The sequence below is a fragment of the Emiliania huxleyi genome, assembly GCF_000372725.1.
Source record: "Emiliania huxleyi CCMP1516 chromosome Unknown EMIHUscaffold_211, whole genome shotgun sequence".
Lineage (NCBI taxonomy): Eukaryota > Haptophyta > Isochrysidales > Noelaerhabdaceae > Emiliania > Emiliania huxleyi.
Genome location: NW_005200496.1, coordinates 31,745 through 51,329, shown reverse-complemented (window position 1 = coordinate 51,329; position 19,585 = coordinate 31,745). Strand labels below are relative to the sequence as shown.

General features: G+C 67.2%; 9 protein-coding genes across 9 annotated transcripts in view; 5 read left to right on the top strand and 4 right to left on the bottom strand.

Annotated features, from left to right (window-relative positions):
• Positions 1-874: 874 nt before the first annotated feature.
• EMIHUDRAFT_366244 (hypothetical protein) lies at positions 875-2,045 on the bottom strand (the record flags this gene model as incomplete). The annotated part of the gene is made up of 2 exons (XM_005780576.1): positions 1,917-2,045; positions 875-1,772 (listed from the first exon to the last, which is right to left on the bottom strand). Coding segments are annotated over exons 1-2 (907 nt in total), but the record flags the coding sequence as incomplete, so codon positions are not given.
• A 1,002-nt stretch (positions 2,046-3,047) lies between these two features.
• EMIHUDRAFT_442968 (ATP synthase gamma subunit) lies at positions 3,048-4,616 on the top strand. The gene is made up of 4 exons (XM_005780575.1): positions 3,048-3,115; positions 3,337-3,664; positions 3,778-3,929; positions 4,047-4,616. The coding sequence occupies exons 2-4, from the start codon at positions 3,341-3,343 to the stop codon at positions 4,399-4,401; spliced, it is 831 nt and encodes a 276-aa protein (XP_005780632.1). The 5' UTR covers positions 3,048-3,115; positions 3,337-3,340; the 3' UTR covers positions 4,402-4,616.
• Positions 4,617-5,081: 465 nt separating this feature from the next.
• EMIHUDRAFT_429989 (hypothetical protein) lies at positions 5,082-6,247 on the top strand. Its single transcript, XM_005780574.1, has 3 exons — positions 5,082-5,151; positions 5,267-5,507; positions 5,579-6,247. The coding sequence occupies exons 1-3, from the start codon at positions 5,113-5,115 to the stop codon at positions 5,827-5,829; spliced, it is 531 nt and encodes a 176-aa protein (XP_005780631.1). The 5' UTR covers positions 5,082-5,112; the 3' UTR covers positions 5,830-6,247.
• Positions 6,248-6,278: 31 nt separating this feature from the next.
• EMIHUDRAFT_456985 (hypothetical protein) lies at positions 6,279-7,444 on the bottom strand. Its single transcript, XM_005780573.1, has 2 exons — positions 7,423-7,444; positions 6,279-7,241 (listed from the first exon to the last, which is right to left on the bottom strand). The coding sequence occupies exon 2, from the start codon at positions 7,214-7,216 to the stop codon at positions 6,605-6,607; it is 612 nt and encodes a 203-aa protein (XP_005780630.1). The 5' UTR covers positions 7,217-7,241; positions 7,423-7,444; the 3' UTR covers positions 6,279-6,604.
• A 485-nt stretch (positions 7,445-7,929) lies between these two features.
• Positions 7,930-9,897, bottom strand: EMIHUDRAFT_456984 (hypothetical protein; the record flags this gene model as incomplete). The annotated part of the gene is made up of 2 exons (XM_005780572.1): positions 8,983-9,897; positions 7,930-8,793 (listed from the first exon to the last, which is right to left on the bottom strand). Exons 1-2 carry the CDS (start codon positions 9,754-9,756, stop codon positions 7,930-7,932), a joined length of 1,638 nt encoding a protein of 545 aa, XP_005780629.1. The 5' UTR covers positions 9,757-9,897.
• Positions 9,898-12,249: 2,352 nt separating this feature from the next.
• Positions 12,250-14,917, top strand: EMIHUDRAFT_456983 (hypothetical protein; the record flags this gene model as incomplete). The annotated part of the gene is made up of 9 exons (XM_005780571.1): positions 12,250-12,615; positions 12,683-12,804; positions 12,980-13,371; positions 13,448-13,503; positions 13,574-13,674; positions 13,743-13,881; positions 13,950-14,082; positions 14,165-14,206; positions 14,285-14,917. 9 exons carry the CDS (start codon positions 12,250-12,252, stop codon positions 14,518-14,520), a joined length of 1,587 nt encoding a protein of 528 aa, XP_005780628.1. The 3' UTR covers positions 14,521-14,917.
• Positions 14,918-15,899: 982 nt separating this feature from the next.
• On the bottom strand, positions 15,900-16,496 carry EMIHUDRAFT_234948 (hypothetical protein; the record flags this gene model as incomplete). The annotated part of the gene is made up of 1 exon (XM_005780570.1): positions 15,900-16,496. One exon carries the CDS (start codon positions 16,494-16,496, stop codon positions 15,900-15,902), a length of 597 nt encoding a protein of 198 aa, XP_005780627.1.
• Positions 16,497-16,911: 415 nt separating this feature from the next.
• On the top strand, positions 16,912-17,616 carry EMIHUDRAFT_234947 (hypothetical protein; the record flags this gene model as incomplete). Its single annotated transcript, XM_005780569.1, has 1 exon — positions 16,912-17,616. The coding sequence occupies one exon, from the start codon at positions 16,912-16,914 to the stop codon at positions 17,614-17,616; it is 705 nt and encodes a 234-aa protein (XP_005780626.1).
• A 33-nt stretch (positions 17,617-17,649) lies between these two features.
• The window catches only part of EMIHUDRAFT_234946 (hypothetical protein), a gene marked incomplete at both ends in the record, with an annotated part of 3,005 nt that continues 1,069 nt past the window's right edge, over positions 17,650-19,585 (top strand). The window contains 6 exons of the mRNA XM_005780568.1: positions 17,650-17,736; positions 17,971-18,126; positions 18,438-18,563; positions 18,897-19,010; positions 19,109-19,230; positions 19,346-19,508. Of these exons, the coding sequence (XP_005780625.1) occupies positions 17,650-17,736; positions 17,971-18,126; positions 18,438-18,563; positions 18,897-19,010; positions 19,109-19,230; positions 19,346-19,508 (768 nt within the window). The remainder of the gene's footprint in view (positions 17,737-17,970; positions 18,127-18,437; positions 18,564-18,896; positions 19,011-19,108; positions 19,231-19,345; positions 19,509-19,585) is intronic.

Sequence of the window (19,585 nt, the reverse complement as noted above, 5' to 3'; positions counted from 1 at the left end):
GTGAACACCGTACAGCATCAACGTATAAGCGCTCGCCGCGCGCCAAGGTGGTGTGGGTGCAAGTGTGCGGTCCGGTGCGCGCCCTGCCCTCTCGATGCGGCGCGTGGTCAGACCGGCGGGACGGGCGCGTCTCCCGTCTGAACGGTCCTGCCCTTGGATCGGTCCATCTCGTCGAGGTTCCTCCCCTGCGAGCCGAGCCGCTTGCCCTTGGCCATCGTCGACTCGCGGTACTCGTCCGCCTTGTCCGCGCCGTACAGCTTGGTCTGCAGCTCGAAGTACGAGGCGCGCTCGGCGTGCCGCACGTGCTTGAGCTCCGCTTTTGCCTGTCTCGACCGCCCAACCGCCTTGAGGAGCAGCTGCAGCATGAGGAAGAGGAAGGCGCCGAGGCAGCCGCTCAGGACGGCGTACGTGAGGAGGTCGTCCTCGGGCGGGCAGCCCTCCATGGAGAGGAAGATGTCGTCCTCGTCCTCGACGAGCTCCTTCGAGTGCGCCTCGAGCGCGCACCAGAAGTAGAAGCGGCTGAACAGATAGCGGAGCGACTTGACGCCGGCGACGCCCGCGCCGGGCGAGAAGGTGGTCGAGAAGAAGATCATGAGCAGAAAGGGGAAGGAGGCGAGGATCTGGACCACCTGCAGCGGCAGCGACGAGTAGAGGCCGAAGCAGATGAAGGGCAGCTCGAGCGAGGCGGAGTCGAAGAGCATAAAGACGAACCACCTGCGCGGAGGGGAGGCGGCGGAGGGGGTGTGGCGGAGGGGGTGTGGCGGAGGAAGGCAGCGGAGAGGGCGACAGAGTGGAGAAGCAACGGCGGGCAGCGAGGCAGGGAGGCAGGGAGAGAGGGAGGCAGGGAGAGAGGCCCGGGCGGGAGCAGCTCGCGCCTGCCGCTGCGGAGCGTGTCTGTGCAGGCCTGCACCATGCCGAAGGAGACGCTCGAGATGAGGAGCATCAGGGAGAGGACGATGCCCGCCTTGAGGGCGAGGTTGGCCTGCGCCGAGACGTGCATCAGCGCTGCCGCCTCCTCCGCCATCGTGTTTCGCCAGTCGGTGAGGTGGATGAGGTACGGGTTGATGGCGAAGAAGGCGACGATCTGTAGCCCGACCAGCAGCAGCGCCTCCGAGCCTGGCCGCGAGTCCCAGAAGGTGAGCAGGAACATGACCATCGCGAAGGCGGTGAAGCCGAGCACGCCCTGGATGTTGGGGTTGCGCGGGCTAAGCTCAGTCGCCGCGAAGAAGCGCAGGTCCTGCGAGCCCACCCCGCCCTCGTACTCGGCGCCCGAGGCGACCGCGTGCAGGAAGAGCTCGCGATCGTACCCCTTCGAGTCCACGCACACCTTCGAGCGGTCGACGGCGGAGACGACGACGGTCGAGTCAGCCATCTCCGTCAGCGTCTGGACATGGTCATTGGTAACGAGGAGGATATTGTGCTTCTGCCGCATCTCGTTCAGCCGCATCACGATGAAGGGCACGAAGTCATCCGTCACGCCCGCGAACGGCTCGTCGAGCACGAGCAGCAGGTCGGATGAGCCGGCGGTGCGCTGCTTGACCAGCTCGAAGAGGAGCATCTTGCGCTGCCCTCCCGACAGCCCCTTGGTGAGCTGGCCCGCCATGGTGCCGCCAATCTGCACGCTGGGGCTGTACGACACGTTTTGCTTGCCGTCCTCAAACGTCTTTTCAGAGTAGAGCGACCAGTACGGCAGCGCGGTTGGGTCAAAGTTGGGGATGCTCTCGACCTTGACGTACGGCCGCAGCATGTGGTATTGGCGGATGTAGCAGCATCTGGGAAGAGGCGGGCGTGTTGGAGTGTATGAGAGATGTGTGAGGAGAGGCCGCTGCCTGCTGTGATGGGGTGTATGAGAGATGTGTGAGGAGAGGAGCTGCTGTCGAGAGGCGGGCGTGTGCGATGGCACTGTCTCAGCGCACTTGTGGAGCTTGTGCACGTCCTCGAGCAAAGTTGTTTTGCCCGATCCGCTGGAGCCAACGACGACCGTGAGCGTCATGCCTGGAGCGCGCTTTGCCTGCGGCGGAGTTCCCGGGGAAGGTGGGATCGGTGTTGCGGCCCGAAATGGCGTCTCGGGCGAAAGTTCGCAACGACCTTGAATTGAAGAATTTCTTCACACCCGCGATGCGTCGACACACCGGCCGCCGCCAATGGCGAACCCGCGGGCAGGGGCTTGCACGCCAGGCAAGACGAGAGTTCACAGTAGGGTGATAAGAGACACAAGAACCTCGCATACGACGACAGTGAGGGTGTGAGAGACAAACCCAGGGAAGGTCTTACGGCTTTACACTACCTTACTTACAGCCCCCGTCCGAGCGAAGGCTCGACAGAGTTCGGGCTGAACATTCTGTTCAGCGTGTGGAGACCACTTGACCGATGTCCTTCTCACAGACCTTGTTATTGAGAAGAAAATACGTCCTATATGGCGCTTTGCGCTGGTCTATGAGAGGTTGAGGTGCGAGCCCTGGAGGCCCTGGGGATGGGGGGAGACTACCCGCGGGCCTAGAAGGCCCGCGCGCAGGGGGGTGGGACATTGAGATTGATCATTGAAGGCGGAGGTGGAGGCGGCAGGTGCTTGGCGGGTGCGGCTGGGAGCGGCTTTGGAATCAGGACCCCTCAGAATGTGGGGTCTACGAAGAGGGGGTGGCTTTGGTTGGGAGAGAGATTTTTAGCAATACCAAACAAATCTAACACTCACACGTCATTTGGGGCCTGGAGCCCTGTTCACGCGCGCGCGAGACGTGCAGACCACGATCGGGACGGATGACACGTCTGATGCAGACATGCGGTCACCCTCGATTCCTGTTTGTTGTATGTTGAATGTTGATCCCCTCTTCAATGCCAGTGCAGGAGTGATAACCAGGTGATACGAATACGAGTAACCCATCGAGGAGGGAGCCGCCTGCGGCATACTGAATCCTCCACCAGTGGCGCAAGCCCGCTCGTCCCGACGCTCGAGCGACTCGTCCACCTTCCCAGCCACGCCCTGCACAGCAGCATGGCCATCCTCCTCCCCTCCTCCTCCTCACTGTAGTTGTCCCTTCACACCTGTACGCCGACCGACGCCGAGGCGTAGAGTTTCAGCCGCAGGGCACTGAGCGCGCGTGTGCGCGCGCTCTAGGCGCGCACTCCGTCAGCCCGAGTCCCTCACAGCCCCCCAGGCCCTCCTGCATCCTCCGTTCTCCGCCTTGCGCCATCTCGTCTGCCCCTCGCACTCCTCCCCTCCCCCCCGAGCGCGCACGATCTGTGCGCACAATGCGCAGCAACTGCAGACTGGACCCCGCAGCTGCGCAGCGCTGTGTCACTGAGTACCAACGCTGCCCACCCTGTTCCCGCCACCAGAGCCATGCCGTCGGTCAAGGACCTTGGTAAGCGCCTCAAGTCGGTCACCTCCACCTCCAAGATCACCAAGGCGATGAAGATGGTGGCAGCCTCCAAGCTCAAGAAGGCTGAGACCGACATGGCGAAGGCGCGGCCGTTCGCAGCGTCAGTGCAGAGCCTGATGATGCCCCACATCGGCGTCAAGGAGGAGGACGAGACGCCCTCCACGGTGCTGGCCCTGGCCATCTCATCTGACAAGGGCCTCTGCGGCGGCGTCAACTCAAAGATGGCAAAGGAGGTCAAGCTCGGGATGGAAGCGTACGTGGGGAAGGGCGTTGAGTCGCCTGAGGTGCGTTGCCACCCTGCTGCAGCGGCGGCGCACACTGGAGCCCGCATCCTACCGCAGCTGACCACCCAGACCAGAGGCGGCCACTCTCGATCTCCGCCGCTTTTGTGGTGCAGGTGCTCATGCTCGGCAGCAAGGGGCGAGATGCGATGACGCGCACGCACAGCAAGTTTTTCAAAACAACCTACGACGAGGCCTACGGCGGCAAGGTCACCTTCTCGCTCGCCTCGTTCCTAGCAGAACAGATGCTTGCCTCGTCAGCCGACAGGTGTGCATGGCACGCCGCTGGCATATCCCCCCCCCCTCCCTCCCCTCCCTGCCTCTCCGCCTGGTAGTCCAGCTTACCCCAGCGCGTTGCCAGCTCTTCCCCACCCCCGCCTCCCAGCTACGTCATCTACTACAACAAGTTCAAGTCGGTGATCAACTTTGACGTGACGGCACTCGCCTTCAAGGGCCCGGAGGTTCTCGGTGGCTCGGGCGTGATGGACGAGTATGAGTTTGAGGGCGAGAAGGAGGAGATCCTCGCCGACCTCTACCAGTTCAACCTCGCCGTCTCCATCTACAGCTGCATCCTCGAGAACGTGACCTCGGAGCAGGCTTCGCGCATGACTGCCATGGACTCTGCCTCCACCAACGCGTCCGAGATGATCGAGAAGCTCCAGGTCCAGTACAACCGCTTGAGACAGGCGAAGATCACCACCGAGCTCACTGAGATCGTCGCCGGTGCCGAGTCGGTGTGAGCCCGCCGCGCGTTGCTGCCAGAGTGGGGCGCACGCAGCCGTCGAGGCAACCCCAACGCGCCCGCCCGCGCGCGGCTGCCGGCATCTTTTCGCGGGGAGCGTCGTGTGAGAGTGTTGTGGTGTGCGTGCCCGCTGTCTCGCCACCCACCCGCCTCGTCCCTCGTGTCGAAACCTGCCCCATGCGCGTCAAGGCTAGAGTCAAAGGCGCGACCGGCAATGTTTTTCTCTTCTACCCCCCCGGCCCCACACGCACCCCCGAGTCGCGAGTGCCCGGAGACCCCCGCGAGCGGAGAGGTGCTGGTTCGTGCTGCGCCGGCTGATTCGCATTCCGGGGAGTGGCAGGGGGGTTGACGCGCGCTTGGAGGTCCACGGAGGTCCGGGCTCGGACTGAACACGGCGCGGTATGTGGGTGCACGCGGCTCTCAGTACTCATTCATGAGTCAACTCACAACTCTCTGTCAGTCTCGACGTGTCTCGCACGGGTGGCACAGGCTGCCACAGCCGACGCAGCTTTCGAGACATGTTTCGCGAGTGGTGGTGCGTTTTAGGTATATTGTTGGCAAATCAGGTGGTGCGTGGGCCCGTGGGGTAGTGGGGCCGCTCGGCATGCGCGTCGCATGACTTTTTTTAACGTGAGCTGCGGGAATTTCTTTTTTCAGAGTGAGTGAAGGGAGGCGGTTGGACGAGCCGGAGTGGTTTTAGTGTGCCACGATGGACACCTGCCTCGAGAGGCTGAAGAACGAGCGCAAGGTATCTCGCCGGTCACCTCGTTCCGCTCTGCCTTGCACTCGTAAGCGCTCGTTCCGCTCTGCCTAGCACTCACCTTGTTCGCGTCGGCCGCCAAAGGCTCGCTGCCACCCTGTAGGAATGGCGCAAGAATCGTCCGGTGGGGTTTGTCGCAAAGCCCAGCGAGAACGCGGACGGCACCAACAACATGCTTGTTTGGAGGCTCAAAATCCCCGCCAAGGCCTCCTCGATTTGGGCGCCCGGCCTCTTCTCGGCGACGATGACCTTCACATCTGAGTACCCGGCCCGGCCTCCGCGAGTCACCTTTGACCGGATCGGCGGCGAGCTCCTCTTCCACCCGAACGTCTACGACGACGGCGGTGCGCCCTGCTGCGTCGGCGCGACTGCAGCGCGTCGCCTGCAGAGGAGATTCCGCCGCCTCCCCACGCAGGCGTCTGCCTGAGCATCATCAACCCGCCCGAGTCGACGCACGGTTACGGGCGCGGCGGCACCTGGCTCCCCACCATCAGCATCCGGGAGGTGTGCCTCGCCCTGCAGACCTTCTTGGACGAGCCTAACCTCGGCTCCCCAGCCAGCCGGGCGGGAGGCAACCGCCCGTACGAGGCGTGCCGGAGGAGCCGCGAGGAGTACGCGCGGCTGGTCAAGCAGCAGGTGGGGCGCGCCGAGGTGGCGAGTGGGTGAGCCGCAGAGCTTGTACGGAATTTCTCCAGATGGGGCCCGCAGTGCGCGGTGAGACCGGAGCGCGCCCGGTCCCGGCAGAGGTCCCGCGTCTGTATTGGTTCTCGCAGCTCTCGCTTCCTGGGGCCCATGGCGGCGGCGGCCGCGGCCTCTTCCCAGTGCGGGACGAGGAGATGATGAGCGACGTCCGGGAGAACTTGTACTGTCACCAACTGTCCTTGGTCCCCGTGGGGCAGGGCCGAGAGCGAGGGCGCCTGTGGAGGGCGCGCGGACTAGAAAGTCTAGACGCGCACCGCGAGGGGAGAGCGACAGGGCGCGCGCGGCCTGCGAGACGCGACCATGGTTACCCGGGCGCATCTCGAATCTCGTGTTCTTCTCTCTCTTCCGCCTGGTTTTTATTTTATTTGTTAATTTTATTTGCACCACGGCGCGCGCGCGCTAGCCGCAATCGATGCAAAAATGATCATATGATATATGAATTTGCACAAGGAGCTCGTCCTGCCTCGTACCATCACGGAAAGGCGGATGCTCCCCACGGACAGAAGATAGACAGAGGAACGCACATCGTCAGGCGGCGTGTGAGGGGGGGGGGGGGGGGAGAGATCTGTGTGCGTGCGAAACCAACAAAAAGGCGCGTTGCGGGCCGCTCCACGCTCAGAGCCTGTGTCTGGGCCTCGCCGCGCCGGCCGCGCCTCGCCCTCCCCTCCACGAGCGCTGCAAGACATCCTCCCAGCCCCTCTCGGAGAGGTGGCGCGCCAGAGGGCCCGTGCTCACGGCTCTAGACCCTGCGGCCGCGCGCGCCCGATAGCTTGGGCTTGGTCAGCTGGTTGGTGCGGATGCCCAGCTCCGAGGTGAGCCGCTGGAACTCGGACAGGTCCTCGCGGAGCAGGTACTCGAGCAGCTTGCGCCGCCTGACCACCATGGCCGTCAGGCCGCGCAGCGACGCATAGTCCTTCTTGTTCTTCTGCATGTGCGACGTCATGTACTGGATGCGCGCGGTCAGCACCGCGATCTGCACCTGGGCGGAGCCCGTGTCCGAGGCGTGCAGCCGGTACTTTTGGCGCATCGCCTCGACGCTCTGCTCGTTGGTAAAGGCGAGCCGCGGCTCGAGCGTCTCGTCCGGGTTGTCCGCCTTGACAAAGACGGGCTGCGTCTCCATCGCCGACAGCGGCGCCTCGTCCGCAGCCAGCGCGTCCAGCAGCTCCTCGGTGAAGTCATCCACCGGCGCAGCAGCCTCCCCCGCCTCGGCGACCTCATCCATGCGCACGCCCCAGCAGGCGGCGGGCGCGGCAGAGATGGCGCGGCGGGTTGGGCACGCGGGAGAGACGAGCCACCCCGAGGCCGCCGAGAGGCAGGATACAAGCAGCAGCTGCAGCAGAGGGCGCGACATCGCAGATGGAGCGATTACGAGAAGTCTGCGAGGGGGCGGCGGCGCAGAGCGTCAGAGGAGGGCGCTGCGGGCCGGGCGCGGGCCGACGAGCGGCCCGAGTGCAGCAGCAGGGTGGGAGGCGGCGGCAGGGAGGGAAGGGGCGGCACGCGGCGCGCGGCCGCCGCGCGCAGCGAGGGATGTGGGCGGTCGATGTGTGGGCGGGCTGCCTCTGTGGCGAGGAGCGAGCAGCAGCTCGCGGTCGAGCTTTCTCAGGGCGAGTGTGAATCCAGGGCTCGCACCTCAACCTCTCACAGGCCAGCGCACAGCGCCATAAGAGGTATTTTCTTCTCAATAACAAGGCTGTGAAGTCGGAGGCGGGTGGGGCTTGCATGTGGCAGCGACTCGACTGGTCGCGGTCAGTCAGCCCTTTTGTGAAGCCCGACACGCTATCCCTGCTCAGGCCATGCCTGACCCGCCCACCAAAGAAGTTGGTACTGTGAGCGAGGCGCCGAGGCTCGCAAGCGAGACCGAAAGGTCGAGAGCGCCGCTTTTCTTTTGAGGATACATCATGCATCGTTGTTCTTGTTGGTGTGTCCATATCCACGAGAGAGTTGTTCATACCCACAGCCATGGCCCATGGCCCATGCACCATGGCACAACAAATCAACGACAACGTATGTCTACTTGCTCGGCAATACAGTTGTACAAGCCGCTACAACACCAGGATTTGCTGATTACCTGATTCCGTGCGTGTACCCGGCGAGGTCCGCCAGCCACGCGGGCTCGGGCAGCCGGAAGGTCGAGTAGTCCACCGAGTAGACGCCTCGCGCGGCCGCCGCGCTCTCGCGCGTGTAGTAGCGCCGCACGCGCCCGGCGGCGCCTGTGTCGTGCCCATCTCGCATCTGCAGGAAGCGGTGCGCGGTGCTCTCGGCGACTCCGACCGAGGCGAGGACGGAGAGCATGTCGGCGGCGAAGGTGGCGGCCGAGAGCCGCACGACGTGGTGGAAGCGCGGGAGCGTGCCGTGCGAGAAGAGCAGGTCGTCGGACGACGCGGCGGCGTCGGCCCGCGGCGCCACCAGGCCGCAAAAGTAGGCCTGCGGCAGGAAGTGCTGGTTAAGGTCGGAGCGCTCGTGGGGCGGCAGCGCCGCGAGGTGGTCGACGAGTTGGTCGAAGCTCGGCCGCCAGCGCGGGAGCGGGAAGCCCTCGCAGTGCTGCTCGCGGTGGCCGCTGCGCGCGGGTCCGTCGTCGGCCCGCGGCTCGCACAAGTCGAGGTAGGCGCTGAGCAGCCGCTCGAGCGGGTCGCGGACGACAACCACCTTTACAAAATCGGCGCAAGCGAGCACCGCCAGCCGCGCCGCGTGCGCGAGGCCCGATAGCGAGGGGAGGAGGTTCTTGTCGCTCGCTTGCACAAGGTGGGCGAAGGTCGCGTTCGCCTCGCCCGTCGCCGCGTGGAAGAGCAGCCGGATCAGCCGCGTCTCGCCGGCCTTCTCGATCGGGCAGTAGGCGAGCCGCAGCCGCGGCACGACCAGCAGGCGCGTCAGCAGCGAGTGAGCGCCGCCCAGCTGCTTGGGCCGCCGCCGGCTCGCGTGCGTGTTGGGCTGCCCGGGGGCGCGGTGCGCTGCCTGCTGAGCGCGCCACGCGGCGGCGCCCTCGGAGCGCGCCGCGAGCCGCAGGGCGTGGCGGGCGCCGCCGCTGTCGTTGAACGCAGGGTTGCACGTGCGGCGCAGCGACGACTCGCTCGGCGAGGAGGCTGCCTCGGCCCTCGCCCCGGCCGCGCAGCTGCCCACGTACTCGTAGCTACACGGCGCGTCGACGTGCTCCGCCGGCCAGCCCGCGCGAGAGAGCGGCCGTGCCAGGGGCTCGAGGGGTCGCAGGCGCGAGGAGCGGAGCAGCGCCCGCACGGAAACGGACAGGAACGAGTTGGCGTGATCGCTGTACAGGTGGTCGAGGTCGCAGGCGTGCGCCCACGAGCAGATGCGCTGCTCGAGAGACCACGACAGGTAGCGGCAGCGTGGGCACGCGAGGCACAGCTTGAGGCAGGCGTTGGCGGCATCCTCGTCGCCACTGCTCTCCGTTCCTTCGGGCAGCTGCCACCACCCACGCACCCCTCTGGCGCAGTCGCCGGCGACGCCCGAAGAGACGGCGTCGCAGTATCCCGGCGACGCATCCCTCCACCAACGCTCGGGCCAGCTGTCCGGCGGCGCGATGGGCGCAAGCTGCTGCTCGAGCCTGGCGTCGTGCACGCGAACCCCGTGGTTGCACGCATGCGGACAACTCGCCCTCCAAAGCGGCAGCGAACACTGCCGCGCAGCGACAGCGTGCCGACAAGCCGCGACGTTGAGAACGCTGCATCTGCACTTGTAGGACACTTCGCCCGGAGGATAGCCACAGAAGAACGACGGCGCCTCGCTGCCACACCGAAACTCGCCGCGGCAACCTCTCGTCCAAATGCTGTATCCGTCCACGCCGCAGCCAAAGGTTTTCCCAGGCAGGCACCGGCCCTTGCTGTGCTGAGCCACCAGCGCGACGCGGCAGTCGACGGAGCTCTCTCTCGCATGCATGGGTCTCGCCGTCCGGTCCTTCCGGGATGGGAACTCCTGGTTCCGGCTCCTACCCAGATAGGGGGTCTGGAAGGCACTGAGTCGCGCCAAAACGCCCTACCTACCTACCTATTGCGGGCGCCGACCGCCAGGCTCCGTGCCCCACCTACCTACCTATCCCAGGCCGCGCAGCGAAGCGAAAAAATACCCGTCAGCTCTGTGAATAGGCTCCCAGCGCCCGCCGCGCCGGCTTGTACCGCGGTGCGGCACCCGTCTCGGCTGGCGTCCCGGCCGCAGGCGACTCGTCTGGCATGGCCCCGTTTCGCGGCTAAACGCGCCGTCTCCCGCGCGAGCGAAGCGGTTTCGGCGGCAGCCTCCCAAGCTGGCCACGCATCATGCTGCGCTTCGCGAGCAATCGCGTAACGGGAGGCTCGCTGGCTTTTTGTGGCTTTTTGGACGGCTTTTTTGGATTCTCCCGCCCCCCGACCCCTCTCTTGGATTTTTTTACCCCCACCCCCCCAACCCCGCACCACCGCCACCTACCTACCTATTGCGGGGCCCTCTGGGGCGGTCAAAACCGGACCTACCTACCTATTGCATAGGGTCCAACGGGTGCCGACAGACCCCCTATCTGGGTAGGAGCCGGAACCCTGGTGCTGCATGAATGGTTGGGCAGGTGTGAACAACACCTCGTGCCACGGCGCCGCAGGCGCCTGTTGATGGGTCCAGGTGATATCCCTGAATGGGCAATGCATACGCCTAGTTGGGCCTCAGATCGCCCGACCGCGTCCCGGTGCTCTGTGGTCGGATTTGTGACGCCGCCGCACCGCGCCGCGGCCGGGGGCCCTCCGGAGGCCAAGGATGGCCGTGGCGGACCGGGACGAGCTCTGGGAGGTTCAGTGTCAGTGTATACATTGTAGAGACTGATCATGTGCACAATATCTCTCGGTCTAGCTAAGCCAGGGGAGGCGATGCCGGGGCCGTACAGCAGCTTGATGGTGCTTCGCCGGCGTGCGTCCCGGAGCGGTGCCGGACGGACGGTCCGTGGGAGGAAAACTCAGGACAACGCCGACACTGCTCTGATTCGACTTTTTACTTCAAACAAAGACAGTGGCACGCGCCGCAGCGCGGTGCATGCCACTGTCAGGAGCGGATCCGTCAGTTAGTTGTGTTCACGCCGGGATCGTGTCCTGAGTAACCTGCCCAACCATTTCTGCAGCAGAGTATCCGGGTAGCAGTCAGGCGGCCTCCCCAGTCACATGGCATCTCCCAAAATCGATTGGCATTGGCGTTACTCCACTGCAACTGCACAGTCGCCGCAACGCTATGGCAGGCACACGCAAACACCTTCCCGCGCGGTCCCCCGGCAAAGGTGGAGCACCCGCACGGTACACAGCTGCGCATGCTCCGACGCTGCTGCGGACGGAGCGACTGTACCACGCCAGGGCGATGCCTGGCTTCCACACGTCCAAAACTTGGAGCAGCTTGGGCCATTATCCAGGCGACGGCCGAAAGCGGGAGTGGGCCTCATTCCAAAGAAGCTCATGACCAATCACGCCTGTGCGTCACGCGGAGCTGGAGAGACCCGTTCGTGCATCAGAGTGCTTGGACAACCAGTAACAGGCCTGTAACAGGCGCTCTCTGCTGTGGGATGTGTTCCGATTTGCGATATGTGTCGTGTTATGTCACACTAGAGCAGTGTGCGCCTCGCTGTGCGAAGGAGGGAGCGTGCGGAAACGCTCTCTCGCGGTGCGTGGTTTCTCAACGACTTATTGCAATACCTGTTTTCTCCAATGCAAGTTACTCACTGCTGATCAGCACCATATGAGTCCACCACACAAACACCGTTCTGGAGTTCTGGTGTGTCGGGCAGCAGCACACACTCGAGGCCATTGTCGCCTCTCTATCCCAACTAGAATCTAGATGTCCTCCATCCAATGAGTGAATCCTCCGACGAGGATGCTTGGGAGGATCCGCCTTCGGGCTCGGCGCCGCCGCCCTCCTCCTCGTACAGCAGCGCCGTCTCGAGCTCGGCGCCCTGGAACCTTGTCTTCATCCATCTCGCCGAGTATATGACGCTCACCGGTGCACACCGGCGTGCGAGCAAATTGAGCCGGGTCCTCTGCGAGGGCGCGCCCACGCACGCAAGAGGGTCCGCCACCACAGCGAGCCCGCCGCCCGGTCCTTCCGGCTGCGTGGTGGGCTGCGCTTCGGCCGGTGAGCCAGGCACCCAAAAGAAATTCACGATCGGAGAAGAATTTTACAACAACACTCCCTCCTCCTCTGTGTTCGTATGCGTCGCCCATCTCTCCCTGGAGATGACTGCTCTATTTATTTATTTATTAACAACAGTCCCTCGCACGACACTGGGCACGGGACTGGCGCGCACTGGACACTAAAAAAACAAAAGAAGAAAACCCGGCGTATTGTGGCCGGCGCTGCCGCGACTTGACAGTGCCTGAGCGCCTGGCCGTTCTCACCTGGCTTCGTGCTCGCACGCCACTGCCGCTTTAGATGTTGGAGAGCCGGCCCAAGGCCGTGCTGGCCTTCCTTAGCATAATCAACCTCGTCAATTACTGCGACCGCGGCGTCATTCCCGGCGCGCCCATCCAGTTTGGCTCGTTTGTCTCCTGCACGCTCGGCGTGGCGGCGTCGCAGCAGTCCGTGTACGTCGGCTTGAGCGTCTCCGCTTTTGTCGTGTGCTATGCGATCGCGTCGCCCATCTGCGGGCAGCTGGTGCTCTCGCAGCCCGCCTTCCGCATCCTCGGCATCGGGCTCTCCATCTGGGTTGCCGCGCTCCTCCTCTCTGGCCTCGCCTACTTTGCGGGCGACGCGCCGGGCGCCTTCCTGCTCTTCCTCGCCGGCCGCGCGCTCTCCGGGGTGGGCGAGGCGATTCGAGCTTGCGGCTGCGAGCAGCGCCTCTTCACACTCTGCGCCGCGTGAACAGGTCGGCGAGGCGGCCTTCCAGTGCATCGTGCCGCCCTACGTGGAGGACTTTGCGCCCGCGGCCTACAAGGGCCTCTGCCTCGCTCTCTTCTACACGGCCATCCCGGTCGGCACTGCGATCGGGTGCGAGCCGGCCCGGCCCTCGCCGCCACTCACAGCCGCCTCCTCTCACCGCCGCCTCCACTCCGCCGCCACTGCCGCCGCCACGCCCCTCGCCCCACGCCCCACGCCCCTCGCACCTCGCACCTCGCACCTCGCACCTCGCGCCTCGCACCTCGCCCCCCCCGCCCCTGCGCAGGTACGAGTTCGGCGCCCTGCTCGCAGAGGGGCCGGGCTGGGGGTGGGCCTTCCTCCTCGAGGCGGCGGCGATGGCGCCCTTCGCAGCGCTCGCCTTTCGCCTCCCCCCCGCCTCGGCCCTCTCCGCGCGGCCGGCCGCCGCCGCCTCGCTGCTGGCCGCCGCGGCGCCGCTGCAGCAGCAGGAGGAGCCGCCGACCCCCTCCCCGCACGAGGCGGTGGCTGCTCTCTCCGCGCGGCCCGACGGCGCGGTCGGCGCCCCCGGCGGCAGCTGCGCCCCCGGCGGCCCGCGCGAGGCCGCGGTGACTCTCTGGGCGCAGCTCTCTCTCCTCCTCTCCTCGCCGTCGTACGTCTGCCTCGTGCTCGGGTACGCCGCCGAGACGGCGACCGTGATCGGCGCCCCGACGTGAGCCGCCCGCCCCCCCCCCCCCTCGCCGCGCCCTCACCCTCCCGCCCGAGCGCGTCTGCCTAGGCATCTCGACGTACGGGCCCGTCTTCCTGCTCGGCTTCGGCTCCTTCCACTCGCAGGCGGCCTGCGCCCTCGCCTGCATCGCCAGTACTGCCAGTGCCATTCTCCTCATCGGTGCTTCTTCCGCAGGCGGCCTGCTCCCTCGCCTTCGCCGGCGCCGTCTCGGTCGGGGGCGTGCTCGGCACGCCGCTCGGCGGCGTGCTCACCGATACCGTCCTCTCGCGCGCCAAGCGAGAGCCGGCACGCCGCCACGCGACCCGTCACTAGCACCAGCATCATCGCCTCTATTCTCACGAAGGCGAGCCGGCACGCCGCACAGCGCACAGCACGCGGCGGCGCGCGAGGCGGCCCTTGTGAGCGGCGTCATCTGCCTGCTGATGCTGTGCGGCCTCTTGTGCATGGCGGCGGCCGCGGCGGTGGCGGCGACGCCCGAGCTGGTGACGCCTCCTCCTCGTCACGGCGCGGCGTGAGCCCCGCCTCGGCTGATCTGGCCCGATCTCGGCAGGTGACCCTCTTCCTCGTTCTGATGTCGCTCGCCGTCTTCTTCATCTACGGCACCTCGGCCGGCCTCAGCCGCGTCATCATGCTCACCGTGCCGATGCAGACGCGCCCCTTCGCCCTCGCGCTCCAGACCCTCGGTCTAGTCCCGACCCCCTCGGGGACATGTGCCACCACTGCACCACCACCACCGCCACCAGTCCTCTTCCTCTCCTCCCACAGGCCTCCACCTTTTTGGGGACGTGCCGTCGCCCGTCATCATCGGCGCGGCAGCCCCGCACCGAGGCCGCCACCGCCCTGCCGCCCCTCACACACGTCGCCTCGCCCGCCCGCCCACGCCAGGCGCCGTCAAGGACTCGCTCGCACCGCACTGCGGCATTGTCTTTGGGAACGACACCGCCTCGGGCTGCGGCGGCGAGAGACCGCCCAGAGACCGCCCAGAGACCGCCCAGAGACCGCCCAGAGAGAGCCGAGGTGTGGCCGAGGTGTGGCCGAGGTGTGGCCGGCTTGCGGCGGCGCACACCCGCGCCGCATCGGGCAGGAGACCGCCTCGCCGGAGCTCTGCCCCTTCCGCATAGGCGCGGACCTCGGCCACCTCAACCCTCAGTGCGCCGCCTCTCCCGAGGACGTGCGCGGCCTGCACCTCACCATCTGGATCGCGGTGCTGTGGTCCATCTGGGCGGTCGTGCTGTGGGCCGCAGCCTTCGGCTTGCTCCTGCGGCGAGCGAGGCGGATCGGGGAGGGCGCGGCGGCGAGCGGGAGTGGCTGATGCGCAGTGGGACTCACTCGGGCAGGGCGCCGGGCTGGGGCAGCAGATGTGTGCATCTCGATGTGTGAACTGACACTTTTTGCCGTGTGTGCGGTGGGTGAGTAGTCACATGCCGTCACCGCGGCCACACTGTCCCATGCAGCATGCAGTGTGTGAGACAGAGGGAGCGTGTCGCAGCGAGTCATATCTTATATACCTTTATGGTGACGAAACTCGAAAGGCGGGGGCCGGCGCCAGGGCCAAGACGCAAGAGCCAAGAGGCCAAGCTCGCCGCGCCGGCCGCCGGCGGGGGGGGCGCGGAGACGTGAGAGACCAGGAGAGACCCCTCTCGGCTCTCGCGTCTCGGCGTCCGCGTGTGCTCGGTCACCCCTTCCGCGGTGGCGCGGAGACTGCAGACACCGCCGGAGATCTCTAATGTCTGATCACCGCTCGCGGGGGGGGGCGGCGCCGCCGCCGGCGGGGGGCCGGCCCGGCCGCGGGGCACACCACACTTTCTGGGCCACACACACTGCACGGACAGGACACACATCTCGGACACACGGCACAGACCAGAGCGATGACAGATGAGGTTGCGACATGCGAGAGGAAACCAAAACCCGTGCACGGGCACGCCCAGGAAGACTCGGGATGGATCCGATGTGCAAGCGGGGTAGCACTTCTAGTCACTTCCGCAGGGGGGGGTTTCTCCCACAGGGTTTTTACCCTCCGCGTGAGGATCGCGGCGCGGCGAGGGGGTAGCGGCTCGAATTCGCCGCGCAACATTTCACCCCCACAGGACCCCGCCCTCCCCCCCTCATTGGTCCCACCACCTAGCACCCCAATCTTGCCTTCGCACCCTCTCCTTGCGTGGTGTCCCCCGCTATGTGTCGCCGTCTTCGGGGCACGCAATCGCCAATCGCCTGTGCAGTCAGGCTCCTTGTCAGGGCAAGTGTGGGGGCGGGGGGGGGCGGGGGGCAGTCCTCGTGTCCTCCACGCCACCGGTCTGACTCTTCTGTTACTGGTGTGTGGGTGTCTCCAGGGGAGGGGGGCTTGAAGCTAAGAATATTTTATCTTCTAGTCACTTCCGCAAAAGCCAAAAACTTTTGGGGCGACTGAGTCTCGTCATCTGACACTTGAATCTTGACGTAGAGAAGACAGAAGTCGTACTAACGTGACCTCTTCCACCGGTGGAGAGAGGTAGGTCAACTGTCACTCGCTCCCGGCCGCGCGCTTCTTCGCGGCGGCAAGCTCCTCTCGCATCCCTCGCTCGAGCGCCTCCATGGTGGCCCTCATGCCGCCACTCGCCTCCGCAGGCAGCTCCTGCAAGGCAGCGCGCATGGCCCGCAAAGCGCCCTCGTACTCCTGCTCCGCCTCCGCGTACCTGCCCTGTGCGAGCAGCTTCGCGCCGGCCGTCTTGCTCTGCGCAAAGCCGAGCACGTGCGGCGACAGCTGTGCGTCGGTGGCAAGTCGCGCCTGCTTCGCCCGCACGTCGTTCAGCGCCGCCCGCGCGCCGTCTGCCAGCTCCGCGTCGCCGCTATCGCACAGCCGCAGCGCCTCCTCGTAGGCTGCGGCGGCCGCGTCGAGCTGGTCCAACCCGTAGTGCGCGGCGCCCGCGCGGCACCTCGCCTTGGCCCAGTCCGGCCGGAGCTCGACCGCCTGCTGCGCATCGCGGAGCGAGGCCTCCCAGGCGCCCTGCCGCGCGTGCGCCGCCGAGCGCTGGTGCAGGATCTGCGCTCGGCGCTCATCGCCCTTCGTAGACGCCAGCGCCGTCGTGAAGAGCTGGATCGCTCTCTCGTTGTCGCTCATGAGGGCCGTCCCAGCGATTTTCCTGTGGGTGGCGGCGTGCCGTCCTCCGAGCTTTTGTGTTTCTTTCTTTCTTTCAGTGCAGAGTTTTAGGCCTGACCAGTGCCTTAGATGCGCAGGATTTTAACCAGCCTACTCACGTAAACGCACAACCCCGGGCCCCGAAATCGCACAGTGATGACAGTGACATGCAACACGGGGTCCCAGGGAAGGCGAGCAAAAACCTTATCGCGCGCGCTAGACGCCGACTCGGAGGCCGCACCGGTCAGGCGCGCAGCCGGAGAGAGAGGGAGGCGCTCAATCGCCGAACTCGGCGAGCGTCTCCAGCGTCTCCGCTTCGTACGCACCCTCCTCCCAGCCTACTCACCCTCTTCTCGATCGAAGGCGCTGTCGTCCACGTGCCGCCACTGCTGACGACATGCCAGACTCGCCCAGCCAAGTTGGCCTCGACGGCCTCGATCGCCTCTCCGCGCTCGCGCTGCTCGGCGAGTCCGACGTCGCCTGCTCCTCGGACGCGCCGTCGGACGTGCGCCGCCTCTGGCACCTCATGGCTCGCGGCGCGTTCGACTGCGTGCTGCGCGAGCCGCTCGCTCACTCGCTGCTGGGAGAGGTGGACGAGAAGCAGGCGCTCGACGTCGATGCGTGTGCCTCACGCGTGCGTGCTCACCTGCGCTCACACCCGACCGCGGCAGCGGCAGCCGCGGTGACGTGGATCGGCGCCTCCGCGCTCTGCCGATTTGTGCAGCTCAACTGGACGAGCACACGGCTGTGGCCGGCCCATTCGCTGGCCGAAAACGGGGCACCGGCGTTGGCCGCGCTGCAGGCCGACGGTGAGGATGTCTACGTGATGCTCCGCTCGCCCGCGCTGCTGCTCGCGGCGCGCGCGCTGCTGCTCGCGCCGCTGCCGCAGCTGCGGGAGGCGGCGGCAGGCGAGGCGGGCGAGGCGGCGCCCGCGAGTCGCGCCGGCCTCGTCGCGGGCGCGTGCGACTGGTGGGCGGCGAGGACGGCGGCGGTGCACCAGCGCTGCCTGGTTGGCTCTGCGACGGCTCCGACCCTCTCTGCGAGGCGGGCGCTGCTTCCGGCGACAGGACAGGTCGGTGACCCGTCCGGCGACGTCGGATAGGCGCCGTCGCTGGCGAGCGAGGCGAGCGGCGGAATGCGCGCCGCCGTGGATGCGGTCGAGGGGCTTGCGGACCCGCTGGCTGCGCGAGGGGCGGGAGGGCTGAGCGGCGCCTCCGTGATGGTGGTCGGGCTCGCGGCGAGGCCGGAGCTGAACGGGATGCGAGGCACGGCCGGACGGTACGACGAGGCGCGGGGACGGTACGCGTTCCTCCCCGCCGGAGGGGGAGAGGGGCTCTGGCTCAAGGCGGGCAGCATGATGCGACTTGGCGGAGGCGGCGGCGGAGGCGGCGGCGGAGGCGGCGGAGGCGGCGGCGGCGGCCTCGTCTCGCGGCTGCTCGCCCTCGCCCACCTCGAGGCCGCGGAGGTGTCGCTGCTGCACCGGCGGGTGGCCGCGGCGGAGGCGAGCGTGGAGGCGGCCCTCTCCTCCCTCGGGCTCCGCTTCAGCACGTCGGGCGCCCTCGGCCGGCGGACGCGGTACCAGGAGAAGTCGATCGCGCAGCTGACGCTGCAGGTGGAGGTCGGCGGGAACGCGGCGGCGAGGCCGGGCGCCGGGTGCCGCGGCGGCGGTGCGGCGGCGGTGGCGAGGGGGGAGCTGCCGAGGCGGGTCGACGCGGACGACGACACGGTGTACGAGGAGGTTGAGCTCGGGGAAGGGGCGCCGCCGACGCCGCCGCTCTGGCCGCTCGAGCAGCTGGCCCTCCTCGCGCAGGAGAGGGGGGGGAGGGGGAGAGGGAGAGGGGGGGGGGGAGAGAGAGAGGGAGAGAAGGAGAGAGGGAGACGCTGCAGCACTTCGCCCGACATGTCCACGACCCGTCCCGACAGGCGAGTGTCGTGCGGGCGGCGAGCGCCGCAGACGCGACAGCCGTCGAGCAGCTCGAGCCGTACGTGCGCGCGGTGACGGAGGCGCCGAAGGTGTGGGCCGCCGCGACGCGCGCGCTGCGCCTCAAGGTTCGCTCCGACGGCTCTCGGCCCCGCCGCCGCCACGTCGCGCTGATGCAGCTCGAAGAGCTCCATGCGGACGCAACTCGCTCGCCGCCCCACCCGCCGCCGGGCCGCGCGATCGCCGCGGCCGCAGCGGTGGCGCAGCGGGGCGCGCCGCGCGGCGGCGGACAGGGCGGCGGCGGGTGCATCGTGGCGTCGGGCGTGGCGGAGGAAGCGGATGCGCTTGGCGCGCTCCGGCTGCGGGGCTTTTGGGCGGCTAACCTGGAGCCGGTGCGGTCGGCCTGCTCCGAGCTCGCCGCTGGTGAAGAACGCCTCCCCACGGCTGGCTGCGTTGAGCAGGTGTGGTCGCTCGGTTCGGAGCTCGCCCGCTCGCTCGCCGCGCTCGGCATGTTCACGCAGGCGGCGGGCATGTTCTCCGAGATGCGGCTCTGGGACGAGTACATCCAGACGCTCGTCCAGCTGGGCAAGCGCTCCGAGGCGGGGAGAGGACAGAGGCGCTGCTGGCCCTTCTCGGGCCCTCCCCTGACCCCTCCCAAGAGCCGTCCCTCCAGGCCGAGCGGGTGGTGCGCGAGCGGCTCGACGCCGCGCCGACGCCGGAGATGTGGTGCTACCTCGGCGACTTCACCGAGGAGACGCGACACTACTCCACCGCGTGGGAGCTCTCGGCCGGATCGTGTGCGCGCGCGAAGCTGGCGCTCGGCGCGGCGGCGATGCGGCGCGGGGGGCGAGGGAGGGGCGCGCGCGCGCGCCGAGGAGCCGTCCGTGACGTGTCCGGGACGCGTCCTCAGGCGGCAGGCGTGGGAGGAGGCTCGCTCGGAGCTTCGCTGCGCGCTCGGCGTCAAGGCGCGCGGCCTGGCAGAGGCGCGGTGCTTGCCGTTCCGCTGCGGGCGCCTTCACGCCGCCGTGCTGTCAGCAGGCGCACCTCGCCGAGGCGTGGTACTGCTGCGCCGCGTGCGCCCTCAAGCTGGGCGGCAAGGAGGAGGAGGCGCGCCCCGCATGCACCCACCGCCACCTCCCTCTTTTCGGCC